Here is a 24124-nt window from a genome sequence, read left to right on the forward strand (position 1 = left end):
TGTACCAGTACAGCGGTGTTTTTTTATTTTATTATTATTTTATTTATAAAAAGAGAAGTTACACCAGTCATGGTTACTTATCTGCCAAACTGCATAGCAGTTTGTTGGCAGAAAATTTATTCTAACCTCCACCATTGTTAAGTAAGTTATTGCTTACTTAATATATAGCTATATTTATAGTGCGAGAGCGATTTCTTACAAACAGTTGTAACAGCTTTAGATAGGCAGATTTTAGGTAAACATTAAGCTAACAATAATCATTAGTAGCAATAACAAACTAACTAACTAGGTTTGTTTACCTATTTAGTAAGTCTGTACTGTTGTCATGTGAACAGTAGGTATAGGTGCTCGATTTCATTTCAACCAGACACTAGGAAACAACAAACATACGGAGTAAAGCTAAATAAATCCCACTGCCTCCGAGTGTATTAATATTAGCGCTATACTACCTATACATAATCGTGTCACGCGCACGAATTCGAGCCAATCGTGCAGTATACGCAATTAGTTGCAACCAATCGCGCGCGTTATGTGAACTCATCAACCAATCGCGTTGTGGCGTTAGACTGCACGATTGGCTCGAACTCGTGCGCGTGACACCGCTGTACTGGCCCGTCCTAAGATATATGTCAATGGTTAATACTTATGTACTTAATGTCATGTACAATAATAATATTATGTACATGTCCCACACAACACGTTATGAAAGCCAGCTCTATTATTTCTCCTTTCCAGAATGTTAAACGGACAAAGTCATTAAGATGGCTACCAGCTTTTTCTTACCCATTTGTCAGGATCTAATACGATGTACTAAAGCGGTCTCCGCACGCCGCTACGATGTGCGAGAGGGACTTCGTTATATACGTACTAGTTGTTTCGCTCACATACCAGATCCGTATCAGTGTGGTAACCGCGTACAGCCACACTTATGACTTAAATAAATGGTCCTTTGTGGATCTTATATCGTTGTAGTAAGGTTCAGATTCGATATTAATGATGGTAGAACCAGTTTCGGTCTAAGCGTGTGAAAAAGTGGATCTTGATTCTTAGGTTTCGTCTTAATCAGTGACGCTATAAATCGCCATGAAAAAGGACATCTAATATTTCTGGGAGCGTATTCGGAAATGTAATGAAAATATGATATCAAATCAGTGAATAACAAACACGGTGTAACATGAGGAAATCGAAAGATTTTAACAGTGTATTCCTGATAACATTTAGAGACTAAAATGTCATATTAAACTTTTCTGTATTTCGCCTAGTTTCAGAGTTAATGTCAATTAAAAAATATATATTTTATTATTGTAACTTAATGCAAAACGTCTTTTTCATGGCGATGATGCCATTATGGGACATTATCTAAATAAATATCCTTATTGGTAGATGACAAAAACTATCAAGAAACCTTTGCAATAATTAGGTTTTAGAAAAAAAAACGTTAAATTACATTTATAGCGCCAGTTTTACCAAAACGTTAACTTTTTATGTACAAATAAAATCCAAAATTTAAAGAAAATATTTTTTTTGGCGAAAGTTACTTAAACTCATCCAAATAAATAAATAAAAAATCCTTCTTTCGGCCTCAGAAGTGCGTGGTTAAAAATTTTCGGGTTCCTCGTGTCGTGTTACATCGTGTACCTATATCTGCATTAGCGTGAGGCCTTTCAATTACAATTTGATATTCTTCTTCTTCCTTGCGTTTTCCCGGGATTTTGCCTCGGCCTCGGGAGCCTTGGGTCTGCTTGACAACTAACCCCAACATTTGGCGTAGGCACTACTTTTTACGAAAGCAACTGCCATCTGACCTTCCAACCCAGAGGGTAAACTAGGCCTTGTTGGGATTAGTCCGGTTTCCTCACGATGTTTTCCTTCACCGAAAAGCGACTGGCAAATATCAAATGATATTTCGTACATAAGTTCCGAAAAACTCATTGGAACAGTCAGCATCAAAAGTAGCGGATCAAACAAGGTTTCAAAAGTATTTAACCATTCTGTAACAGCTTAACAAGATGTGGTGGTTCTATATGTAGAACAACTAAGACGGTAAAAGATATACTTTTGAATGTAAACCTTAGAGATTTATCTATATTTGGAAAAGTTATCCTGAAGTTACTTTTGATGCTGACTGTACGAGTCGGGGTTTGAACCCGCGACCTCCGGATTGCAAGTCGCACGGTCTTAGCGCTAGGCTAGCGCATCGTTACAATTTGATAATGATATCAGTCATATACATACTTGTTTTTTAGGGTTCCGTAGTCCACTAGCAACCCGTCAGTCAGCGTCAAGAGTGACGTTTTTGGTTGAAGAAATGTCACTTTGGACACTGAATTGGTATCACATCGCTATCATAATTCGTTATGTAATTAGTTTATGTAGCCTTAGATATCATAGTTAAATAAATCGGCCAAGAGCATATCGAGCCATGCTCAGAGTAGGGTTCCGTAGTTACTCTTCCGTCACAATAAGCTAAACTGGAGCTTAAAGTATAGTAAATTGTTAACCAAGGGATGAAACGGTACCTTTCACGCGAGTTAAACAAATAGGCAAATTTGCATAATCAGTACCTAATTAAAGTAAGTCTTTTTACTATGAAGGGGAAATTTTTGCGAAAACTCAAAAACAGCTAAACTGATCATGTCCGCTATAGTTTTCATTTAATGTCTTTCTTAAGCTTTTTTGGACCAATGGTTCAAAAGTTAGAGGGGGGGGACACATTTTTTGTTTCGGAGCGATTAACTCCGAATATATTAACTTTATCAAAAAATGTTTGTTGAAGACCCCTATTAGTTGAAAGACTTCCAACGATACCCCACACTATAGGGTTGAAGCAAAAAAATAAAAATCACCCCTACTTTACGTGTAGGGGAGGTACCCTAAAAAAATTAAATTTTTAGATTTTATTGTACGACTTTGTCGGCTTTATTGATTTATATATCCATGCCGAATTTTAGCTTTCTAGCACTAACGACCACGGAGCAAAGCCTCGGACAGACAGACAGACAGACAGACAGACGGACATGGCGATTCTATAAGGGTTCCTAGTTGACTACGGAACCCTAAAAAGACAGCGAATTTAAGATATTCATACAAAACTTGTTTTTGCTCTATTTCGTTTGTTTTATATAAGGTGGAGCAATATAAACTAATTTCAGCCCTAAATATACCTCATAACAGTGTATGTACAGTCGACGTCACCAACATCTTTACAAGCCAACATGCCAATAATATATTTACACGTCTCTATGACACTGACTTTAAGGTCGCGTTGACATATATTTGAAATGTTGGGTTGTAAAGATATCTGTGTACTCGACTGTACAAAGTTTCATTTCAATCCAACACGTAGTTTTAAAATGAGAACGAAACTCCGTTTGTATTTGTATAGGAAGGTGAACTTCTGCCGAGCTTGCCGGGGACTCTTACAACTTTCCGTACCCCTAGTGTAAATATTTTCGACAGCGAAACGTGACGTACGCGTTTGCGTTAAGTGTCATTTTGTATGAGATTTTTGACTTTCCAAAACGTCCCGCTTGGCGCGCTGTTCAAAAACCCATACAAAATGAGACTTAACGCAAACGCGTACGTCACGTTTCGCTATCGACTAAAATTACACTAGGGGTACTGATAACAACGATTTAAAATAAGTATCGTATTCGTGTCGAAATATTTTCGCATTTTTAGTTTCGATAAAAATTTTCGGAATTGCAAATTATCGTTATTTCGCATTAACATAATAATGTCAGGGTTTTAACATTATTACAACAATACAAAATGTAGTAAGAAACGAAGTACGTGTTAAATTTTTTGTAGGTAATTACATTTATATTAAGTATTTTACAAATTACGCATCTTTGCTAAAAATGCCTTGTTATATATAGCCTCCAATATATTGCGAGTTAAATAATAATGCATACTATATGAATACGTAATACAAGCAAATTACATAGAGTCAGACCAAGAAGAACTCTGCAGCGATTTTTATAGCACAGAATTGCAAAGTGCTATTTAACGTCAAACATCTATGAAATTATAATATAACGTTTAAATAACACACACGTGAGACACACGTGTTGCAGAGTTATCCTATGGAAAAGTTAATCCTTTAAAATTGATTAAGACACAATTGTACATGTCTTCGAGCAACACCGGGGAGTCGGCATTTGCACTATTCCCCTCTGCCGGAGCACATGCCCAACTGGGCATAGCGCGGTGCGAGTTGTGACTCGTCCGTACACAAACAGATCGAAGTGTGCAAGATTCGTCTTTAATGTGTCATTTTCTATGTATTTGTTTCGTCATTACAGAGTGTAAATTTATTCGATTTAGTAACATGACGTACGCGTTTGCGTTAAGTCTCATTTAGTATGATAAATTTACACTAGGGGTACAGATTGACTTTTGTGTGTAGTGAACTAGTGAGTGAGAAGTGCGGCTGTTTGCACGTTTCCCCTCGCAAAAAATGGCAGAACAATTTGTACGGTAAGATATCGCTTGGACTCCTCCCTTCCGACGTGTCGGAAGCTGGTGTTGCTCGAAGGTACATACCTTCTAAATTCCGGGAAATTTAGAGAAACTCACTGTTACGTACTGTCTGGAATTCGAACCCATGATCTCCAGTTTGGCAGCCGATTAGTCCACCATAAGAGTCCGTCGTGAGCTCATGAGGCAAGATAATTAAATATCGTGATTAAGCGATGTATACAAATGTAGCACAACTTCATTCCATTATGTTTTATCAGATTGACAGGTTGTTTCAAAACCAACCGCAGTTCACCTGTCATCTTTTCGTCAAATGTCTATTGACACTGGACACCAACCTGTCATTTTAATTAATCCACGACTGCTTGTGACTATAGATCTATCAACCTGTTTGGAGAAGAATAAGTTACGAAATGTTACTGCTAGCAGCTTACGGGTTACTTTTCTACTAGACGCATTCGCATACATATTTCTTCTCGTTAAGAATTCGTAAAACAAACTATAATCGCATACTTTGGACCTCTCTTTGGAAACGATTTACTATAGATAGGTTATAAATAAAATAAAAAGGTTATTTTTTTTTTTTTTTTTTAATAGCCTATTTGTGTGTCCCACTGCTGGGCAAAGGCCTCCCCTCTAGCTTTCCAATCCTCCCTGTGCTGAGCAAGGTCCCGCCAGTCCCGCTGAAACGCATCCAAGTCGTCCCGCCATCTCTTTCTCGGTCTGCCTCTGCCACGACTACACCGGGGATGCCAGCTAGTGGCTATTTTAGCCCATCTGTCATCATTCATCCGGCAGACATGTCCAGCCCAGTCCCACTTAAGCCTGGCGGTTAGGTTATACTCATACAAAAATACTCCATATTTATTTCTACACCTACGAAGAAATCTGTTATTTTTGATTAATTTTCGCATTCCATTCATCTTTGCCATACTCTTTGTTAAACATGAGCTTATCTCCTTCGGCGAGCGCGAGTTCGTTAGCACTACGTGCACATCTTTCGCTTACCCAAATGCGACTAAAGGCAACTTACACTACATTACATTTTGTCATAAGGTAAGCGCTTCAATTTTGTTATTTTCCGTGGTCAAGGAACTCGAAGTGTTAATCGGCCCGATTCGAAGAATGCAATACGATAACGATAAGTTCTGGTTCAGATAAGTTCTCATTTGGATATCGTTTGTATGTCGTAGAATTGACAGAAGCAGCTCGATTCGGGCAATCAATGTCACTTTGACGTTAGAAATATCGTAGATAGATCTTATTGGGATCACAGCGGAATCCAAATAAACGTCAATTTTGACATGTCGTTTAGTTATCGATCTTTTAAAGATCTTTCCAAGATCTTAAACGTGTCCTAATAATTCTTCGAATCGGGCCGATCCGTGACTTGAAGAGCCGCACGCGCATGTGGTTCTCGAGCAGCGTTTTGTTGGCCTCTAAATTAGGCCATACAACAAAAGACATCAACGAACGAAGCGTAACCCTTGCACTTCGTTTCGGCGAGACTTCGATTTACAATAGATACCTAGTTTGTTTAATTATTCTGGTTCACTCGTAGAAAAAGTATTGTAAAAAGTAGTGACTATATTCCTATGTCACTACATAATGAAAATAAACTTACTAATGTACTAAATTAAAACTAAAAACTAATAAATAAAATTAAAATACCTCTAAAAAATTTGGCCCCTTTGGCATGGTGCCAAGGATGCTGGCAGCATTTCCCTGCTATATTGCTATGCGAATACGTTGTGCGAGAAAGCTGCCAGCTCTTCGGTTACCTGTGAAATCGACCGGTCTTTTCGATAACTATTTAAAAAGTTCTAGAGCATTAAAACCCCACGGGCCAAGCGTCTCAAGTCTCAACCCCAAATGGCATAAAAATATTCTCGGGGCCGAGACCTCCGTACTTTTGGACTTTAAGCTTACATATTAGCTATTCAAATAGTCCATTAGGGCCCATGTGACATGATATCACCCTTATTTCACAATGTATAATTAATAACGTGGAAACTCACTACAAAAGGGTTACCCAACTCTTATTAGAACACGAACGATTGTAAATAATTATAAAGCACTTGTTCAAATAGTGAATGGTTTCATTATAACACAACTTATAGCTATGGGTATCACAAGGTCGTCCGGTTGCAATGTAACCTAACATTCATCTAAAAGTGCAACTAGTATTAAATTGATCCCATTAGATATCCGACTGCAATCTGGCATGAATAATGTATTCACAATCTTGTTAGAGGTTAAAAATGAACAGGTTCGTAAACGGAATTGCTTTAATGAACTAAAAGCCTGGCTGCTTAGTCAACATGCCAATACGCTCCGTAGCGAACGAAATGCAACTGTCAGTGTCGCACTTATATGGAAGAGTGAGAGAGAGACACAAAGCGTTTCGTTGTCGTAGTGCAAGCGATTATCATCTTGGCTAGGACCCTGAAGTGAAATGGATATAGGTATGCGACTTGTGAAGATTTAGAAAATTATGGCTTATAGAATTGCATTTTTACGAACCTAGCTTAAGTTCGTAAAAATTTAATTCTTATGCGAGCAAAAAAATCTTTAAAAGAAGCAAATCCTATTAAATAATATGTAGTTAAATAATAGGTAAGTAAATCACTACCTAATTATTATTATTTTATTCAATAAATAAATAAAATAAAAAGCCTTTATTGATTCTTTTCGTGCTACAGTATATATTAAATAGATAAAGTTTCTATATGTTTTAAGTTTACTCGTAAAGACCCCTCTTTGGGTGAAGGCCTCCTCCAGTTTTCGCCAAGTATTTCTACCCTTGGCCTTCTGAGGCCAATATTTGCCAGCTGTAGCCACTATTTCATCAAAATTCAAAATTCAAAAATTTATTCTGCAAGTAGGCCTCAAGGGCTCTTTTACAAGTCAATACAACATTTATAGTAACATCATATAGTGACATGAAAAATACATAACAACATTTATAAATACAACAGCCAATACCTGGGTAAACATTACATTACAATAATCTTAAAATAAATAGTTACTACAATACAATAGAGATGTATAGTCTCTATGGTTAAAAACACATTAAATCTGGAGATGTAAAAGGTCCCCAATGTCAGAGTACTAATAAGATTTGAAAGTGTAAAGTCTCTCCAAGTGTCAAAATAAAATTTATACTGAATAAATAAATCGCGTCTGGTCTGGACTGTTAAGCAAGCAGTCTCATAAACTAATGCTACAGAATACATAACTAGTATGTACCCAGTCAAGTATATTATACAATATGACAGAGATGTATAGTCTCCACGGTTAATAAATAAGTTTGGAGATGTATAAGGTCCCCACGGTCTGAGAAAAATAATCGGTCCACCTTTCTTCGGGCTTCCCGCGTTTCCTGGTCCCGGGGCCACGCCATAGCATGGTTATTTTTGCACATCCTTCTGTGTTTGAACTTGAACGTGCTACGTGGCCACACCATTTCCATATCAATTTTTGTGCGTATGGTAGAGCGTCTATAATGCCAGTTTTCTGGCATAACGGGTATTTTTATTCAATAGTTACGCTTTAATTAATGGTTATTCCTGAGAGTAAATTATAATTATACACTAGTAACCCACTACACAAAAACAAACCATTTTACAGACTATTGGTATAACGGCTATTTATTATCAGAACCATATGTGACATTTTCAAGAAAAAGGTACCTACCACATTGTCGCTTGACAAAATTTGCTCTTACATAGATAAAAATAAACACGAATAACCTGTCAGAGCATCCTTATGACAAGCGACAATAAGGTTCTTTTTGCTTGAAACGACACATATCATTCCCAAAGGCAAGTGCCCATGGGAATAATATGTATCGTTCATAAGTACGCAAACTACAAGACTGTACTTTATATACCTAATTACCCATTAAATCATCATATCATATCAAGTTATTTATACCTAATTACCCATCAAATCATCATAACATATCAAGTTATGTATACCTAATTACCCATTAAATCATCATAACATATCAAGTTATTTTTATTTCCTGTAAATGCTCTTATTCAACTATAGCTTTTACCTTATAATAATATACATTTTATTGAGATTTCAGTGAAAGTATCCAAAGTCCAAACCGCTTCGTCCAGTTACACTTGTAACTTCCGATATTATCTCACAATCTACTACTGTAAAACGTGGATAATTTCAATTTATTACTTATTGATTTCATTGATAAGCCAGCATTTATCAAACAAATCAGCAGGTATCCGCAGGTAGGGACCGGCAAGGCAAGGCGGCGCGAAAAGTGAAAGTAACTTACCTCGAGATCAGCTCGTTCCCGAACTACCATTACTTTTTTAAAGAAAATCTGAGGCATAATGACACTTCACCTTCGACCTTGACATAAATTAAAAAAAAAACAGTCAATATTAAATGTCACAAGAATTAAAAAAAATTGTTTTGTTTATGGTTCAATGTCACTTAACTTTTTAAACTGCCGCGTTTTAATCGTTCCTTTGTTTGTAAACAATATGCACTGAAACAAACCACGTGAGCTTCTGTAAGCTTTTATTTGTTTTTAACACGGACCTTATTTCCCTTCTAACACTCTGTAGCAACTAAGCAACATACAAACCATAATGTTTATAAGTATGAAACGTTGACTTCGCCGTAGGACTTGTCTGTCGCAATAGTACCGGCATGCAGTCGAATTCAATAAATTCGCGTAAGCTTCATTTCTATTACGTACGCGATAAGACGCAAAATTGAATAGATAAAATTGCAATTCAACAGTAAATGGTAAGTTTGTTTAATCTTCAGTGCAATACACCTAGGCGAGATCTATGATACGGATATCTTTGCGTTTTTGTAGAACACGCTTGGCATACAACATACTCATTAGGAAATAGTCATAATTGGCATAGTACCTTAAGTAGTTAATTATGTTTACAGGAGTAACTATGTTGGCACACTCTGCTGTCAAAAACGCGCTTAACACCTCTAGAGTTGCAGGCGTCCATTGGCTACGGAGACTGCTTACCATCAGGCGGGCTTATTTGCCACCGACGTAGAATAGAAAAAAAAGGTTGGCTAATGAATCTTCTATATTTTACTGACTCGTTTAATTGAAAATATATAATATAAATTAATAAATATGTGGGGACAATCTTACTCAGCAAAGCTTGTACTGGGGGCACAAGGCAACGATATACATACGTATATATGTAGATAGAAACATACATCCATAACTCAAGAACGCACAAATAAATGCTCTTTCCCGGTATCGATCCTGGCACCTCCTGCTGCGTAGGCAAGGTACTACAGACATAGAGAAATAAGTAAGCATAGAGTTTTCTTGCTAAAACGCTTATTATTTTCGTAGTCGACATCTAGCGTCAAGTAGCGGATTTATCAGTAACCCTACTTGACACTAGATGTCACGGGTTGTTGCGACTGACGAAAAGTGTAATAATTTACAACTAATATTACAAGCAGAAAAAGTTTGAAAATAGAGATCCGGTTAATTCAGTTATATTATGTTATGATATTCACTTGAAAATTGTTGAGTTTAGACTTTTTGTTCGTCGCGACATCTATTGTCAAATAGCAGTACTGATAAATCTCTTACTCGATGCTAGATGTCGACTACGAAAATAATCAGCGTTTTGGTAAGCACTCTGTGCTTAACTTATTTCTCTATGCTACAGAATAGGAGGAAGTTTATATATAGGTATGATAACATAAGATAGACATATGTTTTAAGTACGGCGTATATCATCAAGTCTACCATACCTACCAAATACAACATTCTAGCGTGGCCTAGATAATAAGTATATGCAAATGAAAGTGAATGAATAAAAGTGTATTTTAACAAGCGTATCGTTTACCCGTCACGCTTAGCTGCGATGGCATGTGTATAAACATTGCTCTTAATCTACATAAACTATATTAATTTAATAAATGAAACCGTAATAACATATGAGAGAAACTTTCATTTTAACTAGCTATATAGTATGTAGTGTAGTGTAGTGTATGTTGTACACAGTATGTACATATTGTGTAGATAAAAGTTGGTGCATCCCCTTCACAAGCCAAATTTTGTAAAATTAACTTTTTTTCGCTCAAGTTATACCGATGTTCATCCCTACTGTTATATATTATAAGTGCTAAAGTAACTCTGTCTGTCTGTATATAACCTCTTCAGTCTTAAACCACTGAACCGATGTCAATTAAATTTTGTACGGTAGTAGTTATTGGTTTTACAAGGACGCAAAGTTGTTATTTAACCGCTCGTGCAAATATTGATACCCGAGCAAGCGAAAGATGCCAAAATTAACTACGACTAAACCACGAGCGTAACAAGTGGTTCAAAGAGTGGAATCTTGAGCGTTACGAGGGCTTCAACGCACGAGGGTTAAACAAATTTTGCCACCGAGTGAAGCACATCATTTTTCACCACATCAACGCAGTACATATGTATGGTGCTATTTTCTCACACTAGTGCGGAAATTAACAGTTTCCGTGCCTATGTCAAGCGTTTAAAGGGCCATATGTACTCTAAAACGTTGTACGATACACGTGTAAATAAGTTATTCGCAACTCGTGTCGATTTAAATCTCTCCCTTGGGTCTTGTTTTAATTTATCACCACTCGTTTATCTGGCGTAAATTAAACTAGTTAGTAACGGATAAGGAAAATCAAAGTACCTACGCAGTGTAACTCTACCGTACTTATCTGTCTATCGGCCTGATTCGAAAAATAGTTAAGACACGTTTAAGATCTTGGAAAGATCTTTAAAAGATCGATAACTAAACGACATGTCGAAATTGGCGTTTATATCGATTCCGCTGTGATCCCAATAAGATCTATCTACGATATTTCTAATGTCATAGTGACATTGGTTGCCCGAAATCTGTCAATTATACGACATATACGAGTAAACGATATCTAAATGAGAACTTAACTAAACCAGAACTTATCGTTATCGTATCTCATTCTTCGGGCAATAGGCAGAAGATGGGTCAAAGTTTATAAGCTTGCCATTGCTATGTTCTCAAGAGGCTAAGGTAGCTGACATAATAAACTAACTAAAGAAGGACGCTAACTGAAAGTTAAGCAATCTTTTTCTGTGTTGTTGTCCTAAAGCACCCCAGAGGTGCAAAGGGCCTTCACAAGCTCGCGCCACGCCTTCCTATCTTCAGCTCGTCCTCTGGCCTCGCTCCAGCTCAACCCGACCGCTCGTAACTCTCTTTGGACGGACCGTTGCCAAGAGTGTACAGGACGCCCGGAGCCACGGCTTCGGTCCGGCGGTTTCCACGCGAAAGCTATGGTAGCATTATTCGTTTCCCCTCTTCGAATAGTATGTCCTATCCATCTCCATCTTTTTCTGAATTCTCTGTAATACCCCCAAAACAGACACGCGAAATGTTTTATATCGGCCGAAGATGGGCCGAAGTTTGTAAGCTTGCCATTGCCATGTTCCCAAGAGGCTAAGGTAACTGACATAATAAACTAAACCAAAACGGGCAGCTCGGACCGCAACTGTTGCACTCGTGAGAACACTGCTCAATTACACGGCTATTATTGGTTTTACTGCTCGAATTACACCGGAATTTCGTAATTACGGAACGTTTGAGCGGGTTAGAAGATGGTCTCAATTATTGAAGAGATTTTAACCCGCCTACGGCAAACGTTTTGACGTGGTGTTTTGGAAAAATTTGTCTTTTTTTGGGCCCGGATACGTCCTTAAACTACGTCCATAAGAGAGGTATGGGCATTGTGAATGTCATCTCGCTTTGTGTGGTAGGGCACAGCCAGTGGATGTCATTCCAGATCTAGAGCAGAGCCCAACTGGGGAAGTACCTCCACCTTACAGAAAACAGCAGCCAAGTAACACTAGACCCTACTCGTAGTGTTGTGTTCCTGCCGGTGAGTAAGGTTGCCAGCGCTCAACGAGGGGGGGTGGGTTTAGGGTCGGCAACGCGCATGTAACTCCTCTGGAGTTGCAGGCGTACATAGGCTACGGAGACTGCTTACCATCAGGCGGGCCGTATGCTTGTTTGCCACCGACGTAGTATAAAAAAAATAGTCTTATCGAATTTGACAGGTCTGGTGTTTTGGGTACATATTCTGAAAGGTTGTTCAGATCAATTGTGCAACGAGGGGGGGTAGGTAAAATTTTGCAAACGAGGTCTTTAGATGCACGACAGCCGCAGGCCGAGTTTGCAATATTCTTACCCCCGGAGTTACACTATGTTTTTCATCACGCTTGCGAAGAACAAAATTTTAAGCGTTACAGTTCTTAAACACGGTAAAATTTCAAACATTCGTCCGCCATATTGTCATTATTTGACACTTTGGTTTGTTAGTGAATAAATGCGGAAAGGTTATGAATATTGTCTACGATATACGGTTTTTGTATAGAAAATCCCGAACTCTGATTCTTAATTTCATTTCAGACCGTGTGGTATGCGCCTTAAATGGTTATGGCGCGCAAAATATGATGTGCACCTATCCAAGTACGTGACTAGCAGCCGAATTGGAATGCAAAAATTTAAATATTATTTGCATGAAGAATATCATTACTCATCCAATTCTAGGATTAAGTGGATTAGTATAGGTTTCTATACCGATATTTCGTCGTATCGATTTTAATGGCATAGAAAAATAGTTATTTGTTTTTTTTTGTTTTGTAGTTGGTGTTTAACTGCTCGTGCTAATATTGATTGATATCCGAGCAAGCGAAAGATTTCAAAATTGAAAAAAGTTCGATAAATGGAATCTTGAGCGTTGCAAGGGTTTCAAGGCACGAGAGGGTTTCAAACTTTGCCTCGGAGTGAAACGCAAAATTTTCCACACCACCAACGCGAGACTATGCTAAAATACTAACTATGCAATACCAAAATAATTAAACCAAATCAAATCCAAACAAACGTAGTATATAAATAAAAAATCATACAAAATCATCATTTAAAAGTCAATTTAACTAACATAAGGAAACAACTCCAAATTTTCATCTGATTACTTTGCCGCCCATGTTGATAAAATGCAACTTTCTCATTAGGTTTTGACAATGAAGAGAGCCTTTACTAGTTGATGTGGTGAAAAATATGTTGCTTAGGAGTAACAGGAGAGATTCACAGATTTCAGTAAACATTTATTCTAGCCGCACCCCACGCAGTCTAAATTCTGTACCCCCATACAAAATGAGACTTAACGCAAACGCGAACGTCACGTTTCGCTATCGAATAAATTTACACTAGGGGCTCTAATGTCTTTCCCCGGAGTAACGAAAGTAGGCTTGTTCGAGCTGCTGAGGTGAAAATACATTTATTAATACCTATTAATCATAAGATCTTATTGGTTTATATACACTTTATATGGTTGAAGACTTATGGACTCATGTCCTAAAACTCTGGCTACACTACTATATTCCAGCCTATACTATGTAATATTCCAACCAAGAAAAGTTACGTGAAGCACTAAGATCTTACGCAACTCAGCCGATACCACCAACAACCATCTTTTTCTAAAATACGATCGTAAAGCGAGATGCAAAGTACGGTCATTTTCTCGCCTATTCAATAAACTACTAATGTACACAATAGCATTTGACAGACTAATAAGGAAGGAGTCACGTATTGTGAGTAGATTGATATATTTATAATGTCCAGTGGAAAGTGACTACGTTTTGTGCATAGTAATATTGATTTTTGTTGGATTTAGTCATTGCTTAGTCATATGGGGCTTGGCGATTAGATTATCTATTCATCTATATAGCAATTAACCTGTTCGGTGCGTTATGGATTTTAACATAGGTATATAGTAATATAGATAGATAAATAGACTACTCTTTATTGGCACACCTCAGTAAAAGATACAGCTTAAAGAAAAACAATTGATTAATCATAGAGGCAGACAATGGGCGGGCTTATCACTAAAGAGCGATTTCTTCCAGACAACCACTTAGGAAGTTTTAATTAAGCCGCGTTAAAATACCGCGACTACTTTGAATTACTTGGGTCTCGTGGCACCCGAGTTTCTTTAAATTCTAGGTTTGTTTTCATTTTCACTAAAATGACGCATAATCTACTCGTATATACGTAGCCGACTAGCCGTAGGTAGTACCTTATCGAAGTTACCAGTATGTTTGTACCCGAGAAATAATTATTTACCTAGAAGAGTGATGCTCATTCCATACATAAATTTACTGACCAATAAATACGCTTATTATTTTCGTAGTCATTCATTTCGGACTTATCAGTACCGTTACTTGACACTAGATGTCACGAGTGTCGCGACTGAGGCGAACAAACAGAAGGAGGTGAAAATAGAGTTCCGTTTAATCCGGTTATAATATTAGCTGACTAATTGGATTATTGGACTTTTCGTTCGTCGTCGGGCATATTATCTATTGTCAAGTAGCAGTACTGATAAATCCGCTACTTGACGCTAGATGTCGACTATGAAAATAATAAGCGTTTTGGTAAGAAAACTGATGTATGGACACTCTATGCTTTACTTATTTCTCTATGGTACATGCATGTAGATAAATGGAGCTATGTCTTGTCTACATATGGTATTGAACACTAGTTCTCTTGAAATGATTAAGTCAAGGAGCACCACTCGTCTATCATTGCATTTAACTCTAACCGGCTCCTTACGTAGTTTTATGTAATAATCAGTCGACTTCAATTTTTTTTTTATCATTTCTTTATTTAAGACCATCGGGGATCATTGTGTTAGTAAATCTTATCCAAGTGTTAGAACTATAACTATCTATATATAACTGTCTACTATACATAATATGTCACAAGGACATGCGCATCAGAAAAGTTAAGTAGGTACTTACGTTTAAATCAAATCCAGTGCTAACCCAGGAACGTTTGTGCAAAATGCTCCCAACATATTTTGCCTTCCACTTTGTGAGGAACCCTTCGTTCTTGCGTTTCGAACGCCGGTTCACTGTGTATCGATCCATAATTCACTCTCACTAAACCTGCAATGCACTGAGTCCATCAAACCACACATACGACACGATATCTGCACTCCGCGGACGTGCTTTAACTAAATGCATAGAAAAATCTACTACCGCAAAAGATAAAGTTTGTTATATAAAAACTAAAGACGCGAACCGAATTAATTGCTGCTCTCTGAATATATTACCTACTAAAGTCATTACGCATCTAGTTTTAGTTTTAGCAACTTTAGAAAGTGTGTTTATTAAATTCTAGAGCGTCGAAAAACGCCTCAATATTTTTTTCAGATCATAAGCAATTTTTAAATTTTAATTTCGCGCGCTTATGACGTAGACTTTAAACTTTGAAGTTTAAAAAAGGAAAATCGATTTTCCGATGCGATCCGAAACGCAGTCAGGACCAAACTGGCCCTGTTTGTAATGTTCAGTACATTATTGCGCCTTATTCGTACGGTACGATGGAACGAATACGTGCACGATTCGTATGCTGTACACATATTTTTTGATTGTCAGAAGCATACAACTTGGACAATAGGTTCCTACATACTCGATATGCGGAGCGGGCGCGTCCTAAATGTAACTGTGTGTTAGTAGGTAATTTTACTAACCTAAATACTTTATACAAGGACGTATGTTGTGTTTGTTTAGTGTGGGAACAACTATTTATGGTCAATCTTTCTAAGAACATAATTATAATATGGCCTTAATAGCGTCGTGTGTCCATATAATTTCCGGCTACATTTTAGAGATCACAGCTGGTTCTTGATCGGTATTTCTACAAATAACTTTAACATTAATTGTTAACGACTTGTGAACGCCGCCTAAGTTTTACGATAATACTATAACTTATTCTGTGGTTTTACTAATAGACTTAGAAGACCGCTTTCATAAGTTTTGAAGACACAATGCAATATTAATGGTTTTACTTCCGTTTGGTGCTTAAATGAGTTCTTTAACGATGTCCATCACAAATGACATCGCTAACTGCGGTGTGCTTAAACACATCTTACGACACATCTTCGAGGGACATAGGTACTGAAAGCTATTAGAATAAAGAAAATTGTAGTCATTGGCAATCAACTTTTATTTAAATAGTTGACAATAATCTTTCTGATATATGCTTGTAGATATATTTTTCTGAATTCTCTGTAATAACCCCAAACAGCACGCGACTCACGGCCCGATTCGAAGAATGATTAAAATACGTTTAAGATCTTGGAAAGATCTTTAAAAGATTGATAACTAAACGACATGTCAAAATTTCCGTTTATTTAGATTCCGCTGTGATCCCAATAAGACCTATCTACGATATTTCTAACTTTAAAGTGACATTGGTTGCCCGAATCGAGCTGCTTCTGTCAATTATACGACATACAAACGATATCTAAATAAAAACTTATCGTTATCGTATCTCATTCTTGGAATCAGGCCGTCATTCTATCAAAGGCCCTTTTGTATGGCGATTTTCAGTCTTCAGTGAATTCATATGGAAATTGTAAACGCCTGGTGGTTTTTGCATAGCATATTCTTCATTTCGCGGTACCGTAAAATGGGGTGAGTAGGGACAAAACTGGCATACAAACCTCGATAAAACTATGTTTACATGTGGCAAACTGATTTTTATACATAATAAATGTTCCGGTCCTTTGAATTTTAGTTTGTTTCATGATTTTGTGTAGTTCCATTGCATAACTCTAAAGATATATACGAAATAGTAGGAAATCACAGCTCGCCCCAGAGTAGGGGTGAGGAGGGATTTCCTACTAAGGTGAGTTTTGTAAATTGTTGGATCGACACTTTGGGATTATAATAGTATTTTATGCAACAGTTGTATAAGAAGGGTCAAAAAAGGCGAGTGGCGTGAGTTACAATGTGAGCCGGAGCCGAAGGCGTAGGCGAACATTGTAAAGGAATACGCCACGAGAATTTTTTGACCTACTTATACATCGTTGCATACAATATTTTTCCTACGAGTCAACAAAAATAAATCTTAATTTAGGTAAACAAATTACAGCAAAAGTATATAGCCAAGACGCGCGAGCATACCTTGTTACGCGCCCGGCCCGCCCCGGGCCGCGGCCGGCCGGTCGGCGATACCTCCTCGTAACTCATGAGGCCCTGGTACTTGCTACTTGCTAAATTAATTTTTTGGACAGTTTTTTCTCAATTTTGGCCACCGTAGCCTACGGAGCGACGCTAAGCGGTCTTCGTAGTCTATGGGTGTTGCTATATTACGGGTGTCACATGCGTGTTTCTGACTTATGAAGTAATTATTTTTACTATGCAACCAAATGAATATTTTGTAAGTTGGCATCAATGCACTTAGTTTAAATCCGTATTCGTTTTGGTTTTGTTAGGTTGGTAGCCATTAATCGCAGTAACGTTATAGCGTATAAAAGCACAAGAGCTTTTATGAGGAATAGACAATATAGACTTTTCTTGAAATCTTTTATGTATGTTCTTATATTCGTGTTAATGAATGCATAAATGACAGATAATAGTAGAGGAGTAGGAAAACATTATAATAGCTTGATTTGTTATTAGAATATATAATTTACGTAGCAGTAGCCTGTGAAAACCACCTCTGTCATGCCTCCTCACCCCATTCATAACTCAACTGTTCTCGTAATCCCTACTCACCCCATTTTACGGTACATCACTAAAGATGATCTAACTAAAGATTTTTTGGCTAATCGAGAATAAAATGAACAAATGTATAATCTCACCTGAATTGTATTTAAATAGCTACAAAGACAAATACATTTTTGACGAGCTACATCTCTCACAACTCACAACCAAATCCAATTGAGAATTCAGACTAATGATATAGGTAGGTACCAAAGAGAATATATTCGCACAGAGTATATTCCAAAATTGGGCATTATCTACATTTTATAAAGTCGTTTCTTGTGTGTTCAAAAATATTAACAAAGAATATACGAATACTAAGGGACTACTGCGAAAACCGGAATTTGCAAATTGCGGGGATCTGTCTCTTTTACTCAAATGAAGTCGTAATTAAGTGACAAAGAAAGATGCTCGCAATTTGCGAACTTCAATTTTCGCGGTTATAGTCCTGAATTCATCTTTATTCTAATTGCAAACAAGTCAGAATATTATTATTATTAATCGTATATTATATACCTAAGGCATGAAAGAAAGATGTCTCACATAACATGAACCTGAGGCTTGTGATTTGAGGCTTTCTTACCTATTCACTGGCCGAGGTGGTTATTCCCACTAGTTACCACCAGTGGTATTCTTTCCTACATTTTACCGAACCAAGCCGAGTTGTTGGTTACTACTTACTGGTAAAAGGTGGATTTTTTTCCAGTAGTTACCACCAAAATTTTGTTAAAATTCAAAACTAGTAAAAACAGTAACTACTGGAAAAAGGTGGGAAAAAATTCCCAGCAATAGAAAAAATTAACCTTATGGTAATTAGTGGGAATAACCCGCCGAGATGTATACTTATACTATTTTTCTGTTCGACAAAGCCAGAAAATTTCATTTAGCGCAGCGTGCCGAAAGTTGACGCTTTCCAATTTGCGAATTTCGGTTTTCGCGGTAGGCCCCCCAGGCAGATCCCGCCGGCGATCGTTGACGGGAAGAAGGAGGCCTAGCTGAGATGACAATAATACATCGACAAACCCCAAACAAAACGAAAAGAAAAATGTATTAGACCGCGAGCCAGGAATAATTTCCATGACCAATCGCGGTCAATCGCCTCCCGGCTGAAAACTCGTGTATTGGTTAACGGCTAGGTATGATGAAACCTCCTGGACGTCTGCTGCTCCGTTTGATGGGTTGAGGAATGGCAGCCACCGAAACACGTAAAACAAAAAAAAACATCGCCTCCCGTTTGATACTTTGTCAAATGATAGTTCAGATGCTGTTGTTAGTTAAAAAAATCGTCAGCCGGTTATATCGCAGTGGTAAGATCATCAGCTGGTCGCATGGACATTTAAAAAATAAGCCTTTTATGAAAGCAATAACATATCATGAAACTTTGCATGTAGCATTTCATCAGGCGTAAATGCCTGAGAAACCATCAACGGATTACGCAATTTACAGCTGACGGTCATTCCACCGCGATAGAAGCAATCTATCGACGATTATGTCTAGGCCTTGGGTTGTCTGTGTTCGCGCAAGCAATGACAATATGGTGTACCTAATATGCATCCGACATGACGAAACAAACTCGTTCGCCAGATGAAGAGGAAATACCACAGTTCATAATTGGTGTTAAATATTCATGACAACCGTAAACATGTGATCGATGTATTTAGACCAAGTTTTATTTGATTAAAATATTTTAAAAATCGAATGTGAATTCAGGTCATAAAGTTACGAAGGAGTGTTACGTGGTAACCTACTTGTTATAATGATAAATTAGTTTGAGCTAGTTACGGTTTTACGATACATGTTTTGTATCGTGAAACCGTAACTAGCTCAAACTAATCACTCTATTTTACCGGAATGGTAGCGATCAAGCGAAGAAGCTATTCCACTCCGGGTCTCCGGTGAAGTGAGCTCATGAGAGTTTTCGACCCTTAAGTTACCTCTCCACTGGAGTGGAGTGAGGCAGCGGAGTAGTAAAAGCGAGGAAAAAATTTACCAATAGAATTGCATAAAATCGACGCTTCTCTTGCGCTTCTTCTTCAGTTGGTCCCTCAATGCTGAGGATCGTGACCTCATATCCTTCTGCTCAAGACCAGATTCCTCCATAAGCTTCTATTCCTCGCCAAGCGCATTTTGAGCAAACCATCTAGTAGGGGGAGGGCCCTGAGGGCCTTCAACTTTGCCCGTCGTAATAACTCTCTCTAGGCTATCCGGGGAGCGACGTGAGAGATCTCCGAGGTATATGAGAATTAGGTCATGGCATATCGTTTTCTTGCGCTATTGGTGGGTTTTAGCCTCGCTCACCGCTGCGCTGCCTCGCTCTGCTCCAATGGACACTATGGACAGGCAGCCTGAAGTATACACGGATTCAAATTGAGGGTAAATGACATGATGCAGGACCCTGATAGCGAACACACAACATAGTTGCATCTTTAGGAGCTCTAGGAACCTTTTTTTTTTTACCACGACGGTGGCAAGCAAGCATACGGCCCGCCTGATGGTAAGCAGTCACCGTAGCCTATGGACGCCTGCAACTCCAGAGGTCGTCATACTAATAAACACAACATTAGGTACAAAATAACTGAGTATTAAAAAATCAAACACTTCTTTTTAAAGTTACTGGTATCTTCAGTGCAGTAGGATGCGACTCAATGGTGCTGCATATTGCGTAGCATTTTACAAGTAAAGTTGCTTATATGGGTGGTGTACTCACATTGTATAAACACCTTACAAGTTTGGCGTTACTGTATTACGTAGTGTACATAGAAAGAAAATAATTCTCAAATATACATAGGTATACATAAGAATCGTTTTCAAGTTACTTTCCAATAGCAGGGACGGGTAATACTGAGGTACCGTACGGTATATGCCTTCTATGGCACAAATAAATGTCAACCGGGCCGAACTTCGCATTGCTCTCACGATCCGACCGATCACCTCATACCCCACTTGCGCAATCAGTTGGACAATATCGGATTTTACAAACGATTTACTTACTTTTCGAAAGTTTGTGATATCATCAGTAGGTATTCCATAGTTTTGCTATGAAATAGGGAGGCTCATTTCGCATAAGGCACACGCACAAGTATAAATTAGAGTTTGTCACGTACCTACCTATCCTCTTACTTTGTTACAAAGTTTGGTAAACTCTCTGAGAAGTTTGAAATATTTTTTACAGTACATATGGGGCTACTTTATAGCACTAGTGCGAGAAGTAGCATATTACGTTACTGTGTCGAACATTTAAAGGGCCATATGTACTGTAAAACGTTGTACGATACATGTGCGAATAGGTAATTCGCAACTCGTGTCGATTTAAAACACTCCCTTCGGTCGTGTTTTAATTTATCGCCACTCGTTTCGAATTTCCTATTTTTCGCACTTGTATCGTAATGTACTATTAAAAGGGCGGGAATATGTAGGTTCTTTTTTTTAAATGACCTGGATACGAGAATTACTTGAGGCATTTTTCTAATCACAAACAAAATATAATAGTGTGTCAAGCCATTACCGTCACAAGAATAAAGCGGCAAAATTAAAAATAAATGTAAGTTTTCTACTCCAGACATCTTTAAACCAAAACAAATCAAAACAAAGCAACCTTTTTTAAAACTTAAATAAATCAAATTAAATGTATAGTAAATAACATATTATATAATATGACATTTCAGCATAACGAATACGAAAACGTGTAGCTCAGCTCAATCAAGTGGCCAGTCCGATTCTCATACCATGTATGTATATGCAAAACTAAATGTGATTTATTTGTAATGTAATTTCTATCTAAACCCAAATAATTTAAATTCAAAATGGCAAAAATTATTAAAATAAATCTTAGAATATGCCGTATGCTGATTATGAAATGCGCAAGGAAGCGAGAGCATGAAAAACGCCTCAGCTGCGCCTAAAATGGCTAAAATGTCAAAACAACAAGTTGACAGCGATGGTTTTCAAATAGTTCCTTCTAAGCGTTTCTCCAAAAATAAACAAACAAAAATACCTTCTAGAGGCTCAAAATTTGAAGAACAAGAAACGATCATCGACGTCGGCAAAGTGATAAAGTAATTAATTGAAAAATATAATGTGTCTTTGAGGTTATGTTTCAATGTTATTGACTTACGTATTTTTCAATTTTCAGACGAATACAGTCAGCAACGGACGATTTAAGAGCATCTGATTATTGGAAACACGTGATAGAATCTGTGAGTACAGTATTGAGTAGCAGAAAACTAAAAACTATCGTTTGTTTTGGGCTGGGACACATTGGAGAGTGTAACATTTCAAGATATCAGCTCGCGTTATTATTGTCTTTAAAAGACTCTCTTAACTGTTCTGACGTCCTGGTACACGACCCGGTTTTTTTTAAAAGTGAATGTACTATATTGGATAGTTTAGGGCTTCAAGTTATAGCAGAGAATACCGAGGGAGGTTATGTAATATCAAAACAAGACACAACTCTTCTGTACTTACCACATTGTCCAAAACAATTAACAAACAACTTTCTTTGGAGCAACTGGGGCCCTGAATTAGAAAACTGCATTTTGATTTGCAATAGTTTTGCCTCATTGGTAGAAAATCACCCAAATAGAATTTTACAAGAAACTGTACCTTTTATATCTAAAATTAGTCCATTTGTGTCAGAAATAATTTTAGAAAACAATTTTGTTTACACTGATATTTTTAACGATACATCAATACATCATTTCCCAAGCATTAATTTAGTGAACTTAGACAAAGATTTTTGGATAAAGGGTGACAAACCAAATTACGAAAATGCTGAAGAATTCATAACCTCTGTTATGGTGGAAAAGTTAAACATTTGATTTGTTTGAAGGTGCAACCATGGCTAGTATCTCATCAAAGCCAGTACTCGTAACGCTACGGCAATTATTGTCCGAGATCCGCAAACAGAGCTCAACAAAAAAGCTGGCAGAGAATCAGATGGCTCGGTACATTTTGGACCAGTACCGTAAACACCAAGTAACGGATCAGCAGCTTTGCAAAGCCATTGATGAGATGCATTTTAAAGCGAGAAGCTATTATGACTATCTACATCACTCTAGGAGGTATAAGGAGATTAATATGGAGTTTAAGGGAAAGGGTGAAAGAAGTGTGGAGGATACTGCTAGAATGGTAGGTTTCAAGCTTCCCCATGACCCCAAACCTTAGTTGCCATGGATATCAAGACCTAGTGAAAATGTAGATCAGAAATGACTTAGAAACGAGAAAATATTTTCTTGGTTTATTTAGTTCATTGTTGTTTATCACAATGGTACAATGAATGATGAATTATGTAAATAAATTTATAGTTACTATCTGTAGTATTTTATTTCTCCCACCCATGGAAATTGAGTGTGCTAAGATTTACAACATTTTACAAGCTTTTTGTTAGGGCTACTTGCCCAGGGTTTACTGGTTAAACCTGGAGTTACCATGGTTACCAATACAAATGGTTTAAATAGGTTAAACCTCGGGTTAGTGGGATGGTGGAAGTGGCGCTTAGTATCACTGTGAGTTATGACAATTCAATATTATGATGACATCAACCTGATCTGATGATGGAGGCCCAAGGTAGGCTTTAGGAACATTAGAAACTAGTTGATAAGACAACATAATCATTGAGTTGTAATTTCCTAGAATCATCTCAAATTGTGATTCTCAATTACTTAGTAATTATGTAAGTTGAAAAAATATTGTATATGTATAAATATTGAACCTAGCATTGATCTAAATTCAATTTTACTATAGGTTCTTTTGTAGGCTTATTATTGTTATTTTAAGTAGTATCAAAGAGAATTTGAAAAAGAGGTGGATTGTCAAAGAAAACTTTGTAGCCACGGTCAATTTACTGCCATCTTTTGACACATGATTAAAACTTTTAGAATGCCATTTGACTTTGATCCTCATCCTTTCACTGATATATGTTGCGAAATTCGCGAATTGCGGGGATCTTTCTCTTTTACTCTGACGAAGACGTAATTAGAGTGACAGAGAAAAATGCCCGCAATTGACGAATTTCGATTTTCGCGGTTATAGCCCAGGTATGGCAGCATCGTTTCGAGTGAT

At 37.5% G+C, this 24124-nt stretch overlaps 2 protein-coding genes across 4 annotated transcripts in view; one reads left to right on the top strand and one right to left on the bottom strand.

The window, feature by feature from the left end:
* The window catches only part of LOC133522637 (uncharacterized), a 149730-nt gene extending 134191 nt beyond the window's left edge, over positions 1 to 15539 (bottom strand). The window contains exon 1 of one of the 2 annotated variants that reach the window (XM_061858015.1): positions 15311 to 15539. In XM_061858015.1, coding sequence (XP_061713999.1) covers positions 15311 to 15439 — 129 coding nt within the window. In that variant the 5' untranslated portion in view covers positions 15440 to 15539. Of the gene's footprint in view, positions 1 to 8779; positions 8936 to 15310 lie in introns of those variants that run through there. The other variant, XM_061858016.1, reaches the window with a different exon arrangement.
* Positions 15540 to 21970: 6431 nt separating this feature from the next.
* LOC133522648 (protein FMC1 homolog) lies at positions 21971 to 23373 on the top strand. 2 transcript variants are annotated; one of them, XM_061858033.1, is made up of 3 exons: positions 22046 to 22119; positions 22197 to 22260; positions 22893 to 23373. In XM_061858033.1, the coding sequence occupies exon 3, from the start codon at positions 22901 to 22903 to the stop codon at positions 23225 to 23227; it is 327 nt and encodes a 108-aa protein (XP_061714017.1). In that variant the 5' UTR covers positions 22046 to 22119; positions 22197 to 22260; positions 22893 to 22900; the 3' UTR covers positions 23228 to 23373. The 2 variants fall into 2 exon arrangements, with proteins under 2 accessions (XP_061714016.1, XP_061714017.1); XM_061858032.1 differs by lacking the exon at positions 22893 to 23373 and having other exon boundaries at positions 21971 to 22119; positions 22197 to 22886.
* Positions 23374 to 24124: the final 751 nt, after the last annotated feature.

Source organism: Cydia pomonella, chromosome 11, assembly GCF_033807575.1.
Source record: "Cydia pomonella isolate Wapato2018A chromosome 11, ilCydPomo1, whole genome shotgun sequence".
Taxonomy (NCBI): Eukaryota; Metazoa; Arthropoda; class Insecta; order Lepidoptera; family Tortricidae; genus Cydia; species Cydia pomonella.

Bases quoted from the DNA above. Each gene is read 5' to 3' on its own strand.
- LOC133522648 (XM_061858032.1), top strand. From the start codon at position 21,977: ATGTCAAAACAACAAGTTGACAGCGATGGTTTTCAAATAGTTCCTTCT. The intron at 22,120-22,196 runs GTAATTAATTGA...TTCAATTTTCAG, and splicing joins GACGTCGGCAAAGTGATAAA to ACGAATACAGTCAGCAACGG.